This window comes from Capricornis sumatraensis, chromosome 22 (assembly GCF_032405125.1).
Source record: "Capricornis sumatraensis isolate serow.1 chromosome 22, serow.2, whole genome shotgun sequence".
Classification (NCBI taxonomy): Eukaryota; Metazoa; Chordata; class Mammalia; order Artiodactyla; family Bovidae; genus Capricornis; species Capricornis sumatraensis.
This window is the reverse complement of record NC_091090.1, coordinates 17,350,515-17,371,785: the sequence shown is the minus strand read 5'-3', so window position 1 is coordinate 17,371,785 and position 21,271 is coordinate 17,350,515. Positions and strand designations below refer to the sequence as shown.

The 21,271-nt window shown below is 39.2% G+C and overlaps 1 protein-coding gene across 1 annotated transcript in view; it reads left to right on the top strand.

Annotated features, from left to right (window-relative positions):
* GLO1 (glyoxalase I) overlaps positions 1–11,337 on the top strand; it is a 28,644-nt gene extending 17,307 nt beyond the window's left edge. Inside the window, exons 2-6 of the mRNA XM_068960477.1 lie at positions 2,032–2,114; positions 4,970–5,110; positions 5,931–5,998; positions 7,037–7,126; positions 9,915–11,337. Coding sequence (XP_068816578.1) covers positions 2,032–2,114; positions 4,970–5,110; positions 5,931–5,998; positions 7,037–7,126; positions 9,915–10,003 — 471 coding nt within the window. The 3' untranslated portion in view covers positions 10,004–11,337. The remainder of the gene's footprint in view (positions 1–2,031; positions 2,115–4,969; positions 5,111–5,930; positions 5,999–7,036; positions 7,127–9,914) is intronic.
* Positions 11,338–21,271: the final 9,934 nt, after the last annotated feature.

Genomic DNA, 21,271 nt, shown 5'->3' with positions numbered 1-21,271 from the left:
CCTGCTTGTTTTTTTAAAATATCATCCAAATAATACTTTGGCAGCAAAGGATTTATATGCCTTTATTTTTATGAATAAATCCACTAACATTGCTGGGAGAAATATCAGTAACCTCAGATATGCAGATGACACCACCCTTATGGCAGAAAGTGAAGAGGAACTAAAAAGCCTCTTGATGAAAGTGAAAGAGGAGGGTGAAAAAGTTGGCTTACAGCTCAACATTCAGAAAACAAAGATCATGGCATCCGGTCCCATCACTTCATGGGAAATAGATGGGGAAACAGTGTCAGACTTTATTTTTGGGGGCTCCAAAATCACTGCAGATGGTGACTGCAGCCATGAAATTAAAAGACACTTACTCCTTGGAAGAAAAGTTATGACCAACCTAGATAGCATATTCAAAAGCAGAGACATTACTTTGCCAACAAAGGTCCGTCTAGTCAAGGCTATGGTTTTTCCAGTGGTCATGTATGGATGTGAGAGTTGGACTGTGAAGAAAGCTGAGCACCAAAGAATTGATGCTTTTGAAGTGTTGTGTTGGAGAAGACTCTTGAGAGTCCCTTGGACTGCAAGGAGATCCACCCAGTCCATTCTAAAGGAGATCAGCCCTGGGTGTTCTTTGGAAGGAATGATGCCAAAGCTGAAACTCCGGTACTTTGGCCACCTGATGCGAAGAGTTGACTCATTGGAAAAGACCCTGATGCTGGGAGGGATTGGGGGCAGGAGGAGAAGGGGACGACAGAGGATAAGATGGCTGGATGGCATCACCGACTCGATGGACATGAGTTTGGGTGAACTCCGGGAGTTGGTGATGGACAGGAAGGCCTGGCGTGCTGTGATTCATGGGGTCACAAAGAGTCAGACATGGCTGAGCGACTGAACTGAACTGAACATTGAATATATTCAATGTTAATCTTTGATTTTGTTAATCTCTTTGCCATATATAGACTTTTTTTTAAGGTTAAATGATTTTGGAATTTATATTACTCTATGTTTTCTTAGAAATAATGTATTTATCTTATTAAGTCTTCTCAATCAGAAAAGTGGTGTTATCTTTCCATTCTAAACTGTTTTTGCCATCTTTATTGAGATAAAATTGACATAACATGTATGTCATAATATCATATGTATGTCCACATACTTCTAAAACAGCATTTTAAATGTCTTCATATATTCTATTATGCCTGTGTTAAAGAAGGAGATGCAAGTTCAATCCCTGGGTTGGGAAGATCCCCTAGAGAAGGAAATGGCAACCCGCTCCAGTATTTTTGCCTGGGAAACCCCACGGACAGATTAGCCTGGTGGGCTACAGTCCATGGGGATTCAGAGAGTCTAACACGACTTCGCTACTAAGCAACAACAACTAGTTTATTTAACTATTTCTTCATTGTTAGAGGCAGTTTAGCAAGATGATTGAAAGCAAGGAATTTGGAACCAAACTGTTTGCCAGTTACTTTCTCAATAGTAAAATGGAGATGGTATAATATATATATATATTATATATATAATATATATATATCATAAGGAGGGTTATGAAGATCATATAAGTTAATTTCTATAAATCATTTAGAACAGTATTTGGCACACAGTTACTATGTAAATGCTGTGATGAATGTCTTTATACATAAATCTTTGTCAAAGTTTCTAATTATTTCCTTTGATAGATTTTTAGAAGGGCAATATCTTGATTAATGAGTATGAACTCTTTAGGATTCTTGAGATCCAGTTGCTGCTTAAAAAGATTTTAGATAGAATAGAAATAGGGATAGGATAAACAGGGTTGTTGAACTTGTTTTACAGAACTTGGCACAAATCTATAGAAAAGAAAAAAATTTAAAAAACCCAAATCTTTGACCGAGCTACACAAATTTGAGCCTAGCTTTTATGGACTGAACAGAAGCAATAATAAAGCCGTGATGGACTAAGGGATTGCAGTGGTGGACTGTTGGTATCTTGTTACAGAAAGCAAAGCTAATGTTGGTAACACGTAGTAAAAATTAAAGGTGTTTAATACATACTGTTTCCCCTTAGGATTTTCTCTTGCAGCAGACTATGCTGCGAATTAAGGATCCTAAGAAGTCACTGGATTTTTATACGAGAATTCTTGGAATGACGTAAGTAAACTGTTGGTACCTGTGATGTTTAAATACATAGCTTTGCAAATATAGGCAGTGTTTTCAGATCTATTTTAAAAATAGATTAAAGTTTGCTTCAAAGGTCACCAAAGTATTTTGGCCAGGAGTCTGGGACTAGGCTTGACTGGCCAGGGCTTCCGTAAGGTTCCTCTCCTCTCTCCCAGCCAGGTTCACTGGGCAGCAAGACCAATGCTTGCATTTTCTCTTAACTCCCTTCTCAGTGAGAGCTGCCAGTTTAATCCTTAACATGCGCAGACCATTTTGATGTTATGGCCACTCTTAGCCTCTTGTTTTCTTCAGAAAAGATATAGCTATAAAGACACATTATTTAGAAAATTTAGTGAGTTTACCTAAAGTTGACCATCTGTCCCATTTTATAGAATATGTTCTCTTTTTCCAAATAAGTAATATTCACTGATAAGATACCTTTAACATATTTGCTTTTCTCGATTTGTTTCCTTAAATAATATGAAGGTTTTTATTTATTTCTGGTAGTATAGATACATGCAGAATAAAATAATCTTTAATTTACTGCCTATATAACCTTCATTAAGAGAAAACATCAAGTAATACAGTAATGTCTATATTTAGAAAATCTGACTGCTTCCGAGAAATACAAAGTGAAAAATGACAGCCTCCCTCTCCTAGTTCTCTTCAAAGATAACTGCTATTAACAGTTTCTTGTCATTCTTTCCAGAAAAAGTGGTTGTGCACATAGCTGTCAGTAAAGAATCTGCCTGCAATGAAGGAGACCTGGGTTGGATTCCTGGGTCGGGAAGATCCCCTGGAGAAGGAAATGGCAACCCACTCCAGTATACCTGCCTGGAAAATGCCATGGACAGAGGAGCCTGGCAGTCTGCAGTTCATGGGGTCACAAGAGTCGGACACGACTTAGCTACTAAAGCACCATGACAGGTTTAAAGGACATAATGAAACAAATGTATCGAATGTCTGCTATTTGCCAGGCCCTTTATATGTTCTTTTCATTCAGTCTTCACAATAGGCTTATGAGATAGCTTATATTTCCATTTTTCATGGAAAGGAAGAAACCAGAGCTTAAAGGCATTAACTTACAGCACCAAATCCCACAGTGGGAACATTGGCAGATTTGGAATTTGAATCCAGGTCCAAACAACTCCAATGTTGATATTATTTTTAAAGAGTCCCAAATAGATGACTCAGATGGTGAAGAATCTGCCTGCAATGCAGGAGACCCAGGTTCAATCCCTGGGTTGGGAAGATCCCCTGGAGAAGGAAATGGCAATCCATTCCAGCATTCTTGCCTGGAGAATTTCATGGACAGAGGAGGCTGGTGGCTACAGTCCATGGGGTTGCAAAGAGTTGGACACTACTGAGCGACTTACACAAGTACAACTTGATGTTATAGTGAAAGATAAAGCTGTGGTGGGGAAAGCAATGTACAACAGATTCAAGTGTTCCATTTGATTGGTCTGTAAGAGCTTAGGCAGTCTGCTTTGGTAGGTGCAGAGATAGTTTTTTGTGATTGGAGTATTTGAGTTGTTTGACACTTCATCATAAACATGTTTGAGTAAGAGTTATTTGTGATGAGTCAATGGGTAGATCTCAGTGAACCAAGGCATATTACATAGCAGTAATAAGAAGATTTGGAACAGAACTCTAGAAACTTTTTATTTGCTGTGCTTCAGTCATTCCTTCTTATTGGTGTTGAATGAGGTCATCTTTGAGCGTTTAGTAAGTAAAGTTGCTCAGTCGTGTCCGACTCTTTGCGACTCCGTGGACTGTAGCCTGCCAGGCTCCTCCCTCCATGGGATTCTCCAGGCAAGAGTACTGGAGTGGGTTGCCATTTCCTTCTCCAGGGGATCTTCCCGACCCAGGGATCGAACCCGGGTCTCCTGCATTCCCGGGTCTCCTGCATTCCAGGCAGACGCTTTAACCTCTGAGCCACCAGGGAAGCCCATTTAATCCTCTGTAACCTAAAGAAAACTATACTGTGTGTATCCTTGTTCCACCCTACTCCTTGCAAAATAGCGTCACACTCTAAGTTCGTTTTAGAAGCCACGGCTTTGTTGGATCTTCTTCAGAACCTCAGGATGTGGAATTCATGCACTGACTCTCACAATCAGTCTCTCCTTTTCCACTGCTCTTTTCAACCTACGAAAGAATCTTAAGTCTTCTCTGTTGTAGGATAATTGTCACCCTCCGTTCTCTTGCGGTCCATCCCATCATTGTGACTGTACAGATAGACCCCAGTTGCTAACCTCCCATTCTCCAGCTTCTGCTGTGTGCTGGTGAAACTGCCCTCACAGGACCTTTCTGTATCTACTCACCTCTCCTCAAACTTAATCCTGTCTGACCTTTCTGCAGTATTTGATACTGTCAACCACTTTATTATTGACATTCATGTCTTCTGTGATATTAATCTGTTCTCTCTTAACACCTATCCTCAACTTATCTTCCTAGGAGTTTTGGCACAGTAAGAACTCAATAAATTTATTTTTTTAACCGAATGCCATATATCTGAAAGGTGTGAGACATTATATTTTTCACTGAAAAAATTTTCTTTTGAAGATGTCTTTTGACACTTATAAACAGGCACCATAAATCCCGCTAATTTTCACTGTATTTGAAGAACTGATGAATTACAAGTTTACATTTAATTTTTTTTAATTTCACTGATATTTACAGATAAGTTTTTTAATTAGACCTTTTTATTGATTTTCCTTGCTTTTTCTATTAAAACAGGCTCACTGTGTACTGTTCTTATTCTCAGTAGAACTTGAATATTGTCATGTTGATCTTAGTATTAATCGACTTTTCCTGTAAGTTGAGTCAGGCTTGTTGTTTAATTTCAGACTACTCCAGAAACTTGATTTCCCCACTATGAAATTTTCACTCTACTTCTTGGCTTATGAGGATAAAAATGACATCCCAAAAGATAAAGATGAAAAAGTAGCATGGGTATTCTCCAGAAAAGCTACACTTGAACTTACACAGTAAGTATGAGTCTTTATTTTGTTTATATATTCTACATTTTTTTTTGAAGCTTTTTTTTTTAACTTTTCCCCCTTACCAGTTTAATTCAAACTGGGTCTTATCTAACCACTTTCCATTTGTAACGATATCTTTGAGTATTTTTTCATGGATCTTTGTATTGTTCTTGTGGCGCAAGTAGGGCAAATGAGATCATTTGCAGAGACTATAATAATGAAATGGCAAGATATTTGTCAAACTGTAGCTAATGAATGTTTGGATACTACAGCTGAGATTGTCACAGGCATTCTCCTTTCTGTTCTATTCTTTATGCTGCTTTTGTGCAGTCTTGAAAAATTAACACAACGGATTTGTTTCAGGGTGTGCTATATCCTGTGTCTCCTGAATCGGAACAGCCCAGGAGTCAGACAGACCTGGCCTGAGTCTTGCCTCTGATGATAGCTCTGTGACCCTGATCAAGTTATACCACCTCCCTACGTGGCAGTCTCATTTGTAAAATGGAGATACTCAGATCTAAGCCACGTAGCTGTTTTGAGGGCTTCATGAAATATAAAGTGCATAGCACAATGAATGGTAGTTGCTGTTATTATCATTTTATTCTTTTCCAGATGCCTAGTTTTATTGTCTCCTTAGTCTAGTTGATCATTCTTTGCCTATTTGCTCTTTCTGTTGTTGAAAACTTAACGTTTACAGTAGCAGAGATTAGACCAAATATATTAAGTAGCATATATACATGGAAAGATTTCAAAGATTGTTGCAGCTTTCTTTTCAGAATTTCTGTTCTCCAGGTCACTTAGAATTATGTTTTCTCTCCATCTGTAGCAATTGGGGCACGGAAGATGATGAGACCCAGAGTTACCACAGTGGCAATTCAGACCCTCGAGGATTTGGTATGTTTGCCTATTTGTGTGTAATACACTTTTATGGTTTTGTGATTTTGCATTGGGTACCTACCTATTTATGGTTATAAGCAATCTAAAACATTAACTTTTAGATTTTTGTTAGTATGGCTATTTTTATTTTCCACATGTAAGTTGTGTCCAGCTCTTTGCAACTCTGTGGACTATAACCCTATGGAATTAGAGGACTAATTCCTCTGTCTGTGGAATTCTCCAAGCAAGAATACTGGAGTAGGTAACCATTCCCTTCTCCAGGGCATCTTCCCAACCCAAGGACTGAACTTGTGTCCCTGCATTAACAGGCAGATTCTTTCCCATCTGAGCCACCAGGGAAGCCTAATTTTATTTAGGAGTATAATTTCATCATGTCAGTCTAAACTTTACGTTTATTCTCTCACCATGGTTTCATTTTTCAGTCTCAGTACTATATTTCCAGTAGACTTTTAAATTAAAGAAACAAAACCAAAAATGATGGTTAATAATAATCCTAATTTCCTCTAGCATACACTTCTGCCTTAATCTAAAATCTCTCAATCAAATGCCAGGATTATCAGTTTAAATGGACTGGTGTATAGTCATTATCAACAATTAGCTTATTAAGCATGAATAAATGGATATATATATTTTTTTAACTGTATTTTACTTTACAATACTGTATTGGTCTTGCCATACATTGACATGAATCCACCACGGGTGTATACAAGCTCCCAATCCTGAATCCCCCTCCCACCTCCCACTGGATATTGTTTTTTTAAGTAGGTTATTCTTAACAGATTGAACTATTTATGAGCAAATATTGGGCTTATGTCAAATAATTTATAATTCAGAGCAACTAATTATTATACCCAGCCACTTAGATTCTTGTTCTTTAATATTTTATAGGTTTTGAACCAACTTGATTCAGTCTGTTTACAGATGCCTTGTGTTTTGAAATTAACCAGTTTTGGAAGCCACCTGTGGCACACGGATACCCTGTTGTAATTTTTCCTTCTTTCTCTCTGCCTTGTTTTGGGGGCGGTTTTACCTAAGGTCACATTGGAATTGCTGTTCCCGACGTTCACGGTGCTTGTAAAAGATTTGAAGAGCTGGGAGTCAGATTTGTGAAGAAGCCTAATGACGGTGAGTCTGCTGCTTGTTTTCCCAGGCCTCTTTAGCTCTCTAACACCTACTAAGCACTCACAGAGGGTCCTGCTGCAGTTAAACCTTTTGGTTGCAAGTGACTCTGAATCCTACTCCAACCAGCTTAAGGAAAGAAGAGAAATGATTGGAAGCACACCGAGTTATCTTAGGAAACTGAAAGGCAAACTCGAGGGTGGCTTCACATGGGACTAATTGCAGGATCTGGAGAGCCATCCAAGACCGAGGCCGCCTCTCCACTCTTCAACCCTGCCCTTTTCTCGGTGACCACCGGCTTTTACTATCTCAGGTCTAGTTAGCCATCCAAAACCTAAGTTCCTTAAAGTCTGTTTCTTCTGCTGTTAATGTAACTACAGCAAGTCTGTTCAGTTCATAATTGTCTGGTGTTTCTTTTTCATCCTTGTATAACTTTTGCCTGTCTTTATGATTTAGGTATGTCTCTTGACAATAGTATGTATCTGGATTTTGTTGGATTTACATGTATTATAATTTATTTAGATCTATTTTTGCCATCCTAATTTATTTTTTAAATTTTTCATTTGGAATATTTCACTGTTTCATTTCCATCCTTTTTTTTTTTTCCAATTAAATTTGATATCCAAAAATCATTCTCCCCAGTAAGACAAGAACTTGCTCCCTTCTACCTCCATTATCTTACTATACCCAGGCTGGGATAGTATTGATTTATTTTTCTTTTTCTTTGGCTTGTTTTTTAAGATAATAAATATGTACAGGTATATATTTTTTCTCCATGTATCTTGCTGTAACATCTTCTGGATCTTTCTGTCCCTTTATTAAGAACCTCAACCAAAACTGCTTTCAAAGGGTTTGCGAGGCAGAACTCTTGAGGCATTCCATGTACCCCAGAACCATGCCTTTATATATATAAATGACAGTTTTGTTGTCTATAAAACCTTAGGTTTATTTTCCTTCAGTCTTGAAAATACAACTCTGTTGCCTTATTTTTCCCACCCAGTGTTGCTGCTGAAAAATCTGCTGATTTATGTTCCTTTGTATACTTTCTTCTGTTTTGTCCTAGAAGCTTTTTATATTTGTTTTCTTTGTCCTTAATTTCCTTCTGAGATTTCTTCAAACTGGCATACCAATTAGCTAAGTTTTCCTCAGATGTATCTGTTCTTATATTCGTCTTTGGTATTCTCATCTATTGTGTTATTTCAGCTATTATAATTTTGATTTCTAATTTTTGCTGACTTCCTTTTATATTGTTCAGCTGGTAAAGAACCCATCTGCAGTGCAGGAGACCCCAGTTCGATTCCTGGGTCTGGAAGATCCCCTGGAGAAGGGATAGGCTACCCACTCCAGTATTCTTGGGCTCCCCTGGTGGCTCAGAGAGTAAAGAACATGCCTGCAGTGCGGGAGACCTGGGTTCGACTCCTGAGTTGGGGAGATACCCTGGAGAAGGGAATGGCTACCCAATCCAATATTCTTGCCTGGAGAATTCCATGGACAGAGGAGCCTCAAAGGCTACATACAGTCCATGGGGTCACAAAAAGTCGGACACGACTGAGCAACTTTCACTTCACTTCATTATAATTTTGACTTCTAATTTTTGCTGACTTTCTTTAATATTTTCTTATTCTTATTTCATATTGGTTATATTTAATATTCCTCATTGCTTTTACATATTTCAATAGTTCTTGGTCCATTGATCTCATATTTGTTCTTCAGTTAGAATTTATAATCCATTGTTTGTTATATAGTCATATTCCTCAAATTCTTATTATTTTGATCTCAGAGATTTGGGGGGGGGTTGTTTTTGTTTTTTTACTGAAACTATTAGCTATTCCAACCATCAGTTCAGTTCAGTTCAGTCACTCTGTCGTCCCCTTCTCCTCCTGCCATCAGGCAGTGTGAAATGGGGGAGACCAGACCTTGGTTCTTAAAATTCCAAATGATCTCAGGGACATGTGCAGGGCAGAGAGAGAAAATAAGAGTTAAGACAAATACTTCACATTCTGTAGTCATATCCTTCTCCCGCTTTGTCCCTGATGTAGTATTTGTAGGAGATGCTTCTGGTATTGTTTTTCCCTAACCCTGGTTGTGTGGCAAGTGTAACCTCTGGGAGATCAGTTGCTCCCCACCTGTTTTTCTGCCCTTACCCACTCCTGAGGACATCTGAACCAGTCATTCGAACCCCCGGCACTGTGGGAGTAGGTGCTGAGGCCCAAGGCACTGGGAGCAACTAATTCAGCATCTTGGTACCAAAATAAATTTCTGAGGTCACACTTTTTCCATTTAGGCAAACAGCTCTACTACTAGACCTGTTAACCTCTCAGTCGCAGTTATGAGGTCCTGGGAGAAAGAATCTGATTGGCACAGCTTGGGTTATACAGAATAGTGTATGACCAAGCATCTGGGTCCCTTGGCTGGCTAGATGCACCATGCTACCGCCTCCCTTGAGCATCTATTTACTTTTTCCTCTTTAAGACAGCTTCTGTGACTACTCAACTAGTTGCATGATGTTACATTGTGCAGGTGAAGTAGATACCTGATACCTACAAGATACAGCCAGTCTCACTGTTTATTTCAGGATAGTTGGTTTACAGCTATGTGTAGAAGATAAATGTATCATTCTGAAAATCATGCATCTGGGCCACACTAATAGATTTTTTGAAGTTAAAACTATGAATGAAATAATGTAATTAACTAAAATGCAGAATAAAATTTGAATTAATAAATGTTATTTAAAATTTTTAAGTATATATATATTTTAGGTCTCTCAAATAATGAAAATTATTTTGTTTTACAGGTAAAATGAAAGGCCTGGCATTTATTCAAGATCCTGATGGTTACTGGATTGAAATTTTGAATCCCAACACAATGATAACTATTATTTAGTTCTGTGAGAATGTGGATTTGAAATTTCAGTGGAGACATTGTAGAAGGTAAAACAGGAAATCATGTGATTCAAGATATTCAGCTAACAGAAGCATCCAGGACTGATGGATCCTTGTCCCAACTCAGATTATTCTCAAATCTATCTCCCTTTCCTTTTTCAGCTGTTTCCCACTAACTGTTCAGTCATCCTAGTTTTAATGTAGTGCCTTGTCTTATGTCCTTGAATATAGTTGTATAACTACTTTTTTAGGCAATAATTAGAACAGTTCCCTTCAGAGGCTGCATTTGCCTTCCATCTCCTGAAGAGATACAAGTCTACAAGTCTGCCTTTGAACCATCATTTAAAATAAAAAAAACACTGAACATGTTTTTGTTATGGTTACCTTCTGGGGTTTCAGTTCCTCAGAAGTAACTTTTGACAATGAGAAGTTAAAAACCCTGAACAAAAATGAAGCTTCACGTATATTTCAAATAGTATAAAGTTTGTTTTACAAAAGAGAAGTGACTCTCGGGAGAAATTTAGAATCATGCTGACACGAATGCAGATAGAAATACTAATTTCTTCTTTACAGAGTGCTCTGAAAGTTCAAGGACTAGCCTCTTTGGGGATGGGGAGGGAGGATGGGAATATTATATACTGGTTATGCAGACACAAACTAGACTGTCACGTACTTTATCTCACTTAATCCTCCACAGTGTCCTGTGAGCTAGAAAGCAGGCTAACATGCAAAATTAATGAATCCAAGGCAATATAAATAGGCTCAAGTACTCAAGATCTCATCACCATCATCATCACTTTTAGTATTTCGCTGTACCTCACATCTCCTTCATCAGTCTTCTTTGTAAAAACCTTTGGTGAGTTTGAGCATTGCCCTCTCAGCTTTGGAGCCTTGAGTACCATGGTGAGGAAGAAGCAGAGGAGGAAGTCAGGAGCACACGGCTGCTCCGGGAATGCCCGGCCGTCCCTGTGCAAGTGGTGCTTGTGTTACTTGTGGAGAGCCCCTACCCCAAGGTCTTCCGCATGCCAGTAATCATGTAGGATACATTACGTTCAGCGATAACATAACTTAGTTATCGGAAATCAGCTCAGTGGTCTTCCTTGCCATGACTGATGGGTTTTTAAAACCAAACTGATGTTGAAAATTTCTTATGGCACAGATAATAAGAACATCCAGTTTGTGGCCTAACTCCATTTGGAATTTTTGTGTGTGTGTTGGAAGACCTTTGGATAGGCCATGCCAACTCTTACGCTGTTAGAAGCATTTTATATTTCCTTTTTGGATGGAATGGGTTTATGTGAGCTATTTGAACAAGTGGCAATACTCACAGACTGAAATAAAATAAAAATTTAGATAAGACTATGCTTAGTTTGTAAACTTCTATCCTGTACATTCTTTCTTAAAAAAAAAAAAAAAGAAAAACTGCCCTTGAGAAGTACTACAAGGATTTGAAGGGGCTTGCAGACTCATCGAGAACTGGGAATAGTTTGAAAGATTTGAAGGGGCTTGCAGACTCATCGAGAACTGGGAATAGTTTGTAATTCTCTACATCCAGCAAAGCACACAGTTTCTATGAATAATGAAGAGTGAGGAAGATGAGAAGAGGAAAGGAGATAAGGGTGAAGGATTTTGATAGAAGAAGTGCAGAGGAGGAGAAAGGCGAAATGTCAAAAGTGAGTTGTGGTTAAGCAATGCTAGTACATTTTGGGTTAATGGGTTATTAGATTCATAAATAAGCCTCTAGTGGGAGGGTTATTAGATTAATAAATTTAATCATTTAAACCTTACTCCCACAGAAAGAAGCCTTCTCTGCCTGCTAAGTAAAACTTGCCAAAAAGATAGCCCTTGCTTATTCTCGAAGTTCATCCTTAGATGTGTTGAAAAAATGTGTTGTATCACCAGGCTTTGCTAGGGATTAGGAAAACTCACTTCTAAATTAATTTACCTGAGCAGTGGTGACATGAAAGGATGAATTAGAGCACAAGAAATGTTCTTGCTTTCCATGATTGGACAGCAAGACTGTATAGCTCACTGTCAATGTGAAATAAATCAGTCTCTCAGGAACCCTACACAGCTAAGCCTGGGACTCAGTTATAACACAGATGGTCTGAATAGGAGCTGATGGCTGAGAGAAAATCACTTAGAGCTTCCCCATGTAGCATTCTCACCAGGATTGTGTACAGTGTATGTAACTATTCCTTAGCAACACAACTGCTTATGAAGAGGTCTGTATCAGTAGACATGCATACTGCTGACAATAAGAAAAGACCCAACTCTGTTGGATGTAACAAACACTTCAGAGGTTCTGGAATGGGTTGAGAGAGGGTTCAGAAATAACAAGTATCGTGGTTTTCTCCTATCTTTCCCAAACTGTCATTCTCAGCAATTTGGGGAGGGGGGGATGTGAATAATACTTGTGATCAAAAAACCCCTTCTATGATTCCAGGTATCATTGTATAAATAATGTTCAGTGAAAGAAAATAACCTTTTCTTCTTGGTGTCTGTAATGAGTGTAAAACCTTTCTCAAAGCTCATCAACAGAATCTTCTTGTCTCAAAACTGGGATCAGGTCACTCGCCTGGCTCTGATGATGAGGCCATTCTGACTTGGATTAGTCATATTTATCTGAGTTACCTGCATTAGGGTGGACACTGCATCAAACTGAGACTTCCAGAATGCAGGAGCAAATGGGGGCTTCTGAAGAGGCAAACAGAAACTGCAACAGGGTGAGATTTCATATTCAGAACTTGGTGCAAGGGTGCTCATAGAAATCATAAGGCATGTTCTGCCCTCAAAAAACTTTGTCTGAGATTACAGTTCTCAACTATATCAGACTTAGCAGATCCTCATTATAACATGGGAACATTTATAACATCTATTACACCACTATCCTGAAACAAAATGCATATATAATGTAAACCTATATACACAATTTCAGAAAGGATTAAGCCAGTGCCTTTATTATAATAACAAATCAATTTGTAATAAAGTGTGCATTTCAGAGTATAAATGCCCAGATACTACCACACTAAGAAACAATGGAGGAGTCAAGTGCTTTCTCTTATGTATACAAGTGTGTGTGTGCTCAGTTGCTCAGTCGTGTCCTCCTCTGCAGCCCCATGGACTGTAGCCCACTAGCTCCTCTATCCATGAAATTTTCCAGGCGACAATACTGGAGTGGGTTACCATTTCCTACTCCAGGGGATCTTCCCAACCCAGGGATGGAACCCATGTCTCTTGCATCTCCTGTATTGGCAGGTGGATTCTTTACCACTACTACATAGAAGAAGTAAAATTGTTTAATAGCGCACTGGTAACTCTATTGGTACTTTAAAATAGAGACTGAATTCATGACTTCTGAAGAGCTCTGTTACAACTTTTAAATGCATATTGATAACAGGTGTGTTTTATTGGTCACTCAAAGAAATTGAGTGATGTTAACTGTTGGCAACATCCTTTTCCAAAATGGTGATCAATTCTTGTGGAAGTTTTGAATAAAAGGATAATATTCCTTCTGTTTATGAGATAGTTTTGTCTCTAGTGAATATTAAGATTAGGTATACAAGTAGAAATTCTAGGCTCAGATGATAAAAGCAGATATTATAATTTTTTAGTTGACGTAAGTTTAAGGTGTGCAGTATGTTGATTTATGTTTGCAATATTACCACCACAGGCTTAGCTGACACTTCTATCGTCACATAATTACCTTTTCTTTTCTGTGATGGGAATAATTAAGATCTAGCCTCTGCCTAGAAATAAACAAGAAAAAAAAAAACTGCAAGAAGACACAAACACTGAGGCTGAACAATATGCTACTCAGTAACCAGTGAGTCACTAAAGAAATCAAAGAGGTAGACATTTGGAGACAAGTGAAAATGGAAACAACAATCTAACAGCAAACGCAGTTCTAAGAGGGAAGTTGATGGTGATACAAGCCAGCCTACCTCAGGAAACTAGAACTCTCCGTCTTAACCTTACACCTAAAGGAATGAGAAGAAAGAACAAGCAAAACCATCCTTGGCTAGCACTTCTGCTGGTATAGGTGGCAAACTTGGTGGAGTGACCCATACTGTCACCTCTGAGAGGTCTGAGCACCTGGACAACATGTTCTTTTCAGACCAGCCAGGGTTGCTGCACTTGTCCATCTACCCTTAAACCTGGGCATGCAAATACCAGCAGGCACCTAAGGGGGTCACAGGGATGCTAAGGAGCAGTACTCCCATTGTATAGCAGCAGCCCTACTTCGCAATGATAAGGGTCACTTACTAACACCAGAATGCTAATGATTCTTCTTGCCCAAAGTAACAGGGCAGCAGCCACAACTTAAAATTAATGGGATTAATCCCAAAGCAATCTATAGATTCAATTAAAAACCTATCAAAATTTTAATGACTTTCTTTTTTCAGAAATAGAAAAATTCAAACTAAAATTCACATGGAATCTCAAGGGAACCCGAATAGCCAAAACAATTTTGAAAAAGAATAAAATTGGAGGACTCATACATTCTGATTTCAAAACTTACCACACAGCTTCAGTGATCAAAACAGCATGGTACTGGCATGAAGACAGACACAGACCAATGAGTTTGTTCCTGGGCATTGAGCCTCACACATACGTTCAGATGATTTTTGATGAGGATACCAAGACCATTCAATGGGGAAAGGAAAATGTTTTCAACAAATAGTGCTGGTAAAACTGGGTAGCCACACAAAAGAGGGAAGTGTAGTGTAGGTGGATCTTTATCTTACACCATTATAAAAATTAACTCAAAATGGATCAAAGGTCTAAATGTAAAAGCTGAAAGTATAAAACTCATAGAAGAAAACATGAGAAAAGGCTGCATGACCTTGGATTTAGCAATAATTTCTTAGCTATGACACCAAGAAACACAGGCAACAAAAGGAAAAAAGTCAACAAATTGTACTTCACTAAAATTTAAAACATTTAAATTTAAATTTTAAAGGATGCTATCAACAGAGTGTAAAGGCAACCCATAGAATGGGAAAACATACTTGCAAATCATAGATTTGATATAATATTCAGAACATATGAAGAACCACATGCAACAACAACAAAAACAACCCAGCTTTAAAATGAGCAGAGGATTGCAAGTCAAAACTGCAGTGAGATACCATCCATACCCATTAAGATGGCTGTTGTTTACTGGCTAAGTTGTGTCTGACTCTTTCGATCGCATGGCCTGTAGCCCGCCAGGTCCCTCTGTCCATGGAATTTCACAGGTAACAGTTCCGGAGTGAGTTGCCATTTCTTTCTCCAAGGGATCTTCCCTACCCAGGGATTGAACCTGAGTCTCCTGCATTGGCAGGTGAATTCTTTACTGCTGAGCCACCAGGGAAGTATGTAAAATTAAAAACAAAAACAGAAAATAACAAATGTTTTAGGGAAAGCCTGAATGTTTACATTTTGGATTAATACTTTTATTACAAGTAACTTCATTTGTACATGCAGTTTATCCTAATAGGTCACTAGTTATCATATTTACATTCTATAAATGTTAACATTATGGATTAATATGAAGGTGAAAGTTGCTCATTTGTGTCTGACGCTTTGCGACCCCATGGACTATACAATCCATGGAATTCTCCAGGCCAGGATACTGGAGTGGGTAGCCTTTCCCTTCTCCAGTGGATCTTCCCAACCCAGGGATCAAACCCAGGTCTCCCGCATTGTAGGCGGATTCTTTACCAACAGAGCTATCAGGGAAGCCCTAATATAATATATCCTATAAGAATTTAGAAGCTTTTTTTCTCACTAAATCAGAATCAGGAATGAACACTGAGCTTTCAGGCTCTGCAGGTGATTTTTATGTGTCATTGAGTAAATAAAAATCAGTTTTAAAGATGTTTGGGAGTTCCCTGGTGGCCTTGTGGTTAGGATTCTGGCTTTCACTGCCACAGGCCAGATATTGCTGGCGGGAATGTAAAACAGTGCAGCTGCTGTGGAAATTAACTAAACAATTACCATATGTTCAGCAATTCTACTTTTGGATATATATATACCCAAAATAACTGAAAACAGACTCAAACTGATACTTGTACACCAAGGCTTGTTGGCAGCATTATTCATGTAGCCAAAAAGTGGATGAGTTTGAGCAGACTCTAGGAGACAGTGAAGGACAGGGAAGCCTGGCATGCTTCAGTCCATGGGGCTGCGGAGCTGGACATGACTGAGCAAGTGAACAACAAGAGGTGGAAACAACCCAAATGTCCACTGATGGATGAATAAGTAAAATGTGATATAGGCATACAATGGAATGTTATTCAGACTTGAACGAAATTCTGAAACATGATACAATATGGATGAACCTTGAAGACACTGGACTGAGATAAGTCAGGCAAAAAGATAAGTACAGTGTGATTCCATTTATATGAGATACCTAGAATAAATTCACAGAGACTGAAAGAATGGTGGTTTCCAAGGACTGGCGGGCAGAGGAAATGGGGAGTGATTGTTTAATTGATGGAGAGTTTGGGAAGAAGGAAAAGTTTTGGAGATGGATGATGGTAATGGTTTTACAACAGTGGAAATGCACTTGAAGCCATTGAACTGTATACTTAAAAATGGTTAAAAGGAAAGACTTTGTTTTCGTATATTTTACCACAATAAAAGAAATGAATGTGTGCTCTGGTGAAAGTGTCCCACTTTTTAGAAGAAGGACCTCTAGACAAGCAGAACCTGGAGTTATCCAAGTGAATAACTGGGAGCAGTGATGCTAAGAGGGGCTGCTCATATTTCCCCCCTTGGTTCCTGAACCCATATGATACCTTTTGGGAGTAGAGTGCTAGTAATGATAATTGACAGGGTATATCATGTGTCCTGGCAGTTGGCATCTCATCATTACAGGGTATCATCTCCAAGCTGGTACCTCAGCTGCACCTTCAGAAGACCATTTCATCACTGTCTCAGAGCAGCATCTTCTGATGGTACAGTAAGTGACAGGTCCAGTGGATCCCATGGTCATGTGCCTACTGCCATACTTGCTGTGCTCTAAAACAGGCCCCTTGGGCTGCCATCACCAAGAGAAGGACGTGCTCCAGAGAACCATCGACCTTCCAGTGGGGATCTTAGTATGGGACAGTTAGAGCAGAGAGTCATCCCAGTTGTTCCACAGTCTGAAGCAGAGTGATCTGCTTACGCAGCTGATTATGTAAGCTAGAAATAAATGCTTATTGTATGCAACTGAGACTTTCTTCATGTGTGTTACACAGAATTTTGTGGCAATAGCTGGTTGACACACTTCTATCTATCCTCCCCAAATTTCTAAGTTTATCTTGTTCTTTGTTCTAACTTCTTAACTGGAATGATTGGTTTGCTTATTGAAACTATTTTTAAAGCTCAAAAGTGCATTTTAAAATGTTATTTTTTCCCTCAGAATTGTTTTGGCAGCATGCCCCACAGTTTTTGCTATGTAGGCTCTCATTGTCATTATTTTGCTATCTTTTGATGTTAATTTTGTGTCCAGTGAATGTGAACTGTATTGTTCCTTTTTGAAATTTACTATAATTTTCTTTGTGAACAAGCATGTGCTTGATTTTGTGAATATTCCTTGGACAAGAACAGTATCTGCTGTTGTGGGATATTCAGTTCAGTTCAGTTGCTCGGTCATGTCTGACTCTTTGCAACCCCACGAACCACAGCACGCCAGGCCTCCCTGTCCATCACCAACTCCCGGAGTCCCCCCAAACCCATGTCCATTGAGTTGGTGATGCCATCCAACCATCTTATCCTCCATCGTCCCCTTCTCCTCATGCCCTCAATCTTTCCCAGCATCAGGGTCTTTTCAAATGAATCAGCTCTTCACATCAGGTGGCCAAAGTATTGGAGTTTCAGCTTCAACATCAGTCCCTCCAATGAACACCCGGGACTGATATCCTTTAGGATGGGTTGGTTGGATCTCCTTGCAGTCCAAGGGACTCTCAAGAGTCTTCCCCAACACCACAGTTCAAAAGCATCAATTCTTTGGCGCTCAGCTTTCTCCACAGTCCAACTCTCACATCCATACGTGACCACTGGAAAAACCATAGCCTTGACTAGATGGACCTTTGTTGACAAAGTAATGTCTCTGCTTTTGAATATGCTATCTAGGTTGGTCATAACTTTCCATCCACGGAGTAAGCATCTTTTAATTTCATGGCTGCAGTCACCATCTGCAGTGACTTTGGAGCCCAGAAAAATAAAGTCAGCCACTGTTCCCACGTCTGTTTGCCATGAAGTGATGGGACCGGATGCCATGATCTTCGTTTTCTGAATGTTGAGCTTCAAGCCAACTTTAAAGTTCTGTTTAAAATGGTTGAGATCAAACTCACAGAGTTTCAACTAAAAATCCTCCACAGCAGCTGTTATCTGTTCCTCTTCTTCCCCTTCTTCTCCCTCTTCTCCTCTCTCCTACTCCCCCTTTCTGAATTCCATTATAGGAAAATTAATATTGCTACCTCTGCTTTCTTTTTGTTTGCATTTACCTGAAAATTTTGCTCTTCTGTTTTTTTTCAAATTTTTCAATTTTATTATCTTTAGCAAGTCAAACAAAATATATACAAAAACGTTTCCTTCCCCAGCCACATCCATTTGAAAGAATATGTGTTAAAAAGTTGGTGATATTTATCCTTCAACCTTAGCCTCTTAAGTTCATAAATCTGTATAAATATGTTGTAGTAGGCCAAATAATGGCCCTCAACATGTCCAGATACTAATCTCTGGAGCCTGTGAATGTCTCCTTATATGGGAAAAGGGTCACAGTACCGGTGATTCAGTTAGGAATCTTGAGATGAGGTTATCTTGGATTATCTGGATGTGCCCTAAATGCAACCATACTTGTCCTAAGAAGGAGACCGATGGAAATTTAATACAGAAGTGAAAAAGATGATGTGAAAATGACTGTGGGGATTGGTGTGATGTGACTGTAAGCCAAGGAATGCTGTCTGCCACCAGAAGTGGGAAATATAAGGAACATTTTCCTCTAACTATTCAAGTGAGTGTGGCTCTACCCATATGTTGATTTTAACTCAGCAACACTGATTTTGGACTTCTGGCCTCCAGAAGTCTAAGAGAATAGAATAAACATGTACTGTTTTAAGCCATCTTTCTGCTGCTGTAATTTTTACAGCAGCAATAGAAAGCTAATATGTAAGTTTAAAAAATTTCCCCCTTTTTAATATTTTTGATAAATATGACATCATATTCTTATGGTGCTCTAGACTAACTTTTTATCCCTCTTAATAATTATATAAAAATAATGTATCAATTATATCTTCAAAGGTCAATATCTATAGATGCCATTCTTTTCAATAACCAAGTAATAGTCCATAGTATGCTCAGTGGTAAAGAATCTGCCTGCCAATGCAAGAGACATAGGTTCAGTCAAGATCCCCTGGAGAAGGAAACGGCGATCCTCTTCAGTATTTTTGCTTGGGCAATGCCATGGACAAAGGAGCCTGGTGGGCAATAGTCTGTGAGGTCACAAAGAGTTGGATACAACTTAGTGATCAAACAACAACAGTCCATAGTATAGATGTTTTATAACTCATTCAAACATTCTAGACTTTCTAGTTTCCAGTTTCCCATGGTAAATAGTGCTGCAGGAAATGTATGTATGTGTTTTATATGTTGGGATTTTTCTTGAGGGGAGAGGACAGTAGACTCCTATGAGGATCTATAGATAAGTATTAAATTTTAATAGAAGTCAACAGTTTACTTTCCAGGAAGGTTGTAACACTTCCCATCTGATTTGAATTTTCCTTTCTTTGAGTGACGATGACTGTTTTTTTCATATTTTTTGGCAATTTGTATTTCCTATTTTATGCAATGCTTGTTTAGTTCCTTTGCTCCTGTTTCCTTTGGATTATTTTCCTGAACTCGTGTGTCATGAGTTTTAGAAATATTTCTCGTCTTTTGATTGAACTGTGATTTTTACTCGCCTTTCATGATATTGGGGGAGAATTCTCCCCGTTCTTGCCCACTCACATCTAAAGAAGCCTGAGAACCTAAAATACTTTCCTCTCTATGCCTTAATCAAGAAATCACCTGTAAGTTCCTCTAGTATTTTAGAACAGATATCTCTCCCTTATCTCTCCATCATTGTCTGCCTGATGGCTCTCAATGGCTTCATCTGCACAGACACTGAAAGAATATACATACTATCAGTTAGTATGGGTGAGGTTACACTGCAGAAACAAATGATCCCCCAAATCTCAGTGGCTTATAAGATTTATCTCGCCCTCTCACTGCATATCCACCGATTCTCTCAGGCTCAGCTATTGGTGCAGCTGCACAACAGGCAACTTCTGGTGTCAGTGGAATCAATGGCTTCTCCAAGAGCTGCCTTTATTGAGAGGTACACAAGGGGCCTTTCAGGCAGCTACCAGACTGAACATTCTTCTCCCCGGATTCAGTAAGAGGCACATTTCCTTCAAGGCCACTGGCTTCCTAGTCTTTCTCTGGCATAGTAACATCATACACAGATGTGACTCTGTGTCTCTGTCGTAATGCCCTACACCAGCCTCTAAAGAAAGAACCTTAAGCCTTAGATGAGATCTGTTTCAGGAAGAAGAGAAGGATGTTTAATTCTCTCTGCAGGATCAAACGTCCAGGTAATTAAGGATGTTTGTCCAGAAAACACTAACTCAGCATTCTGTTCTTGGTCGTTTTACCTTGGCTTCTTTCTCCAAACCAAGTAAATTTTCCCCTTAAGTTCATCCTAGTCCTTTACGTCTTTGCCATTCGCCACCCTGCTGTGTGTTTCTGGAGGTCTCATCTCGCTCATAGTTTGATCACCGTGCTTCCTTTACCATCACGGGGTAATCATTAGTGCGGCTCACGAGTGTCTGGTTCTCCACTCTGGTCACATAGTAGCATGCATGTCCAGACTTCCGTAAGGTTAGAAGTGGTGACTGTCACTTTGAGGGTAAAGAATTTAATTGCTAGTGTAAGCCTTATGCTGCTGCTGCTGCTGCTGCTGCTGCTAAGTCGCTTCAGTCGTGTCTGACTCTGTGCGACCCCATAGACGGCAACCCACCAGGCTCCCCCATCCTTGGGATTCTCTAGGCAAGAATACTGGAGTGGGTTGCCATTTCCTTCTCCAATACATGAAAGTGAAAAGTCAAAGTGAAGTCGCCCAGTCGTGTCCTGAACTCTTCGCGACCCCATGGACTGCAGCTCACCAGGCTCCTCCGTCCATGGGATTTTCCAGGCAAGAGTACTGGAGTGGGGTGCCATTGCCTTCTCCAAGCCTTATATTTCAGGGTTATTTTTT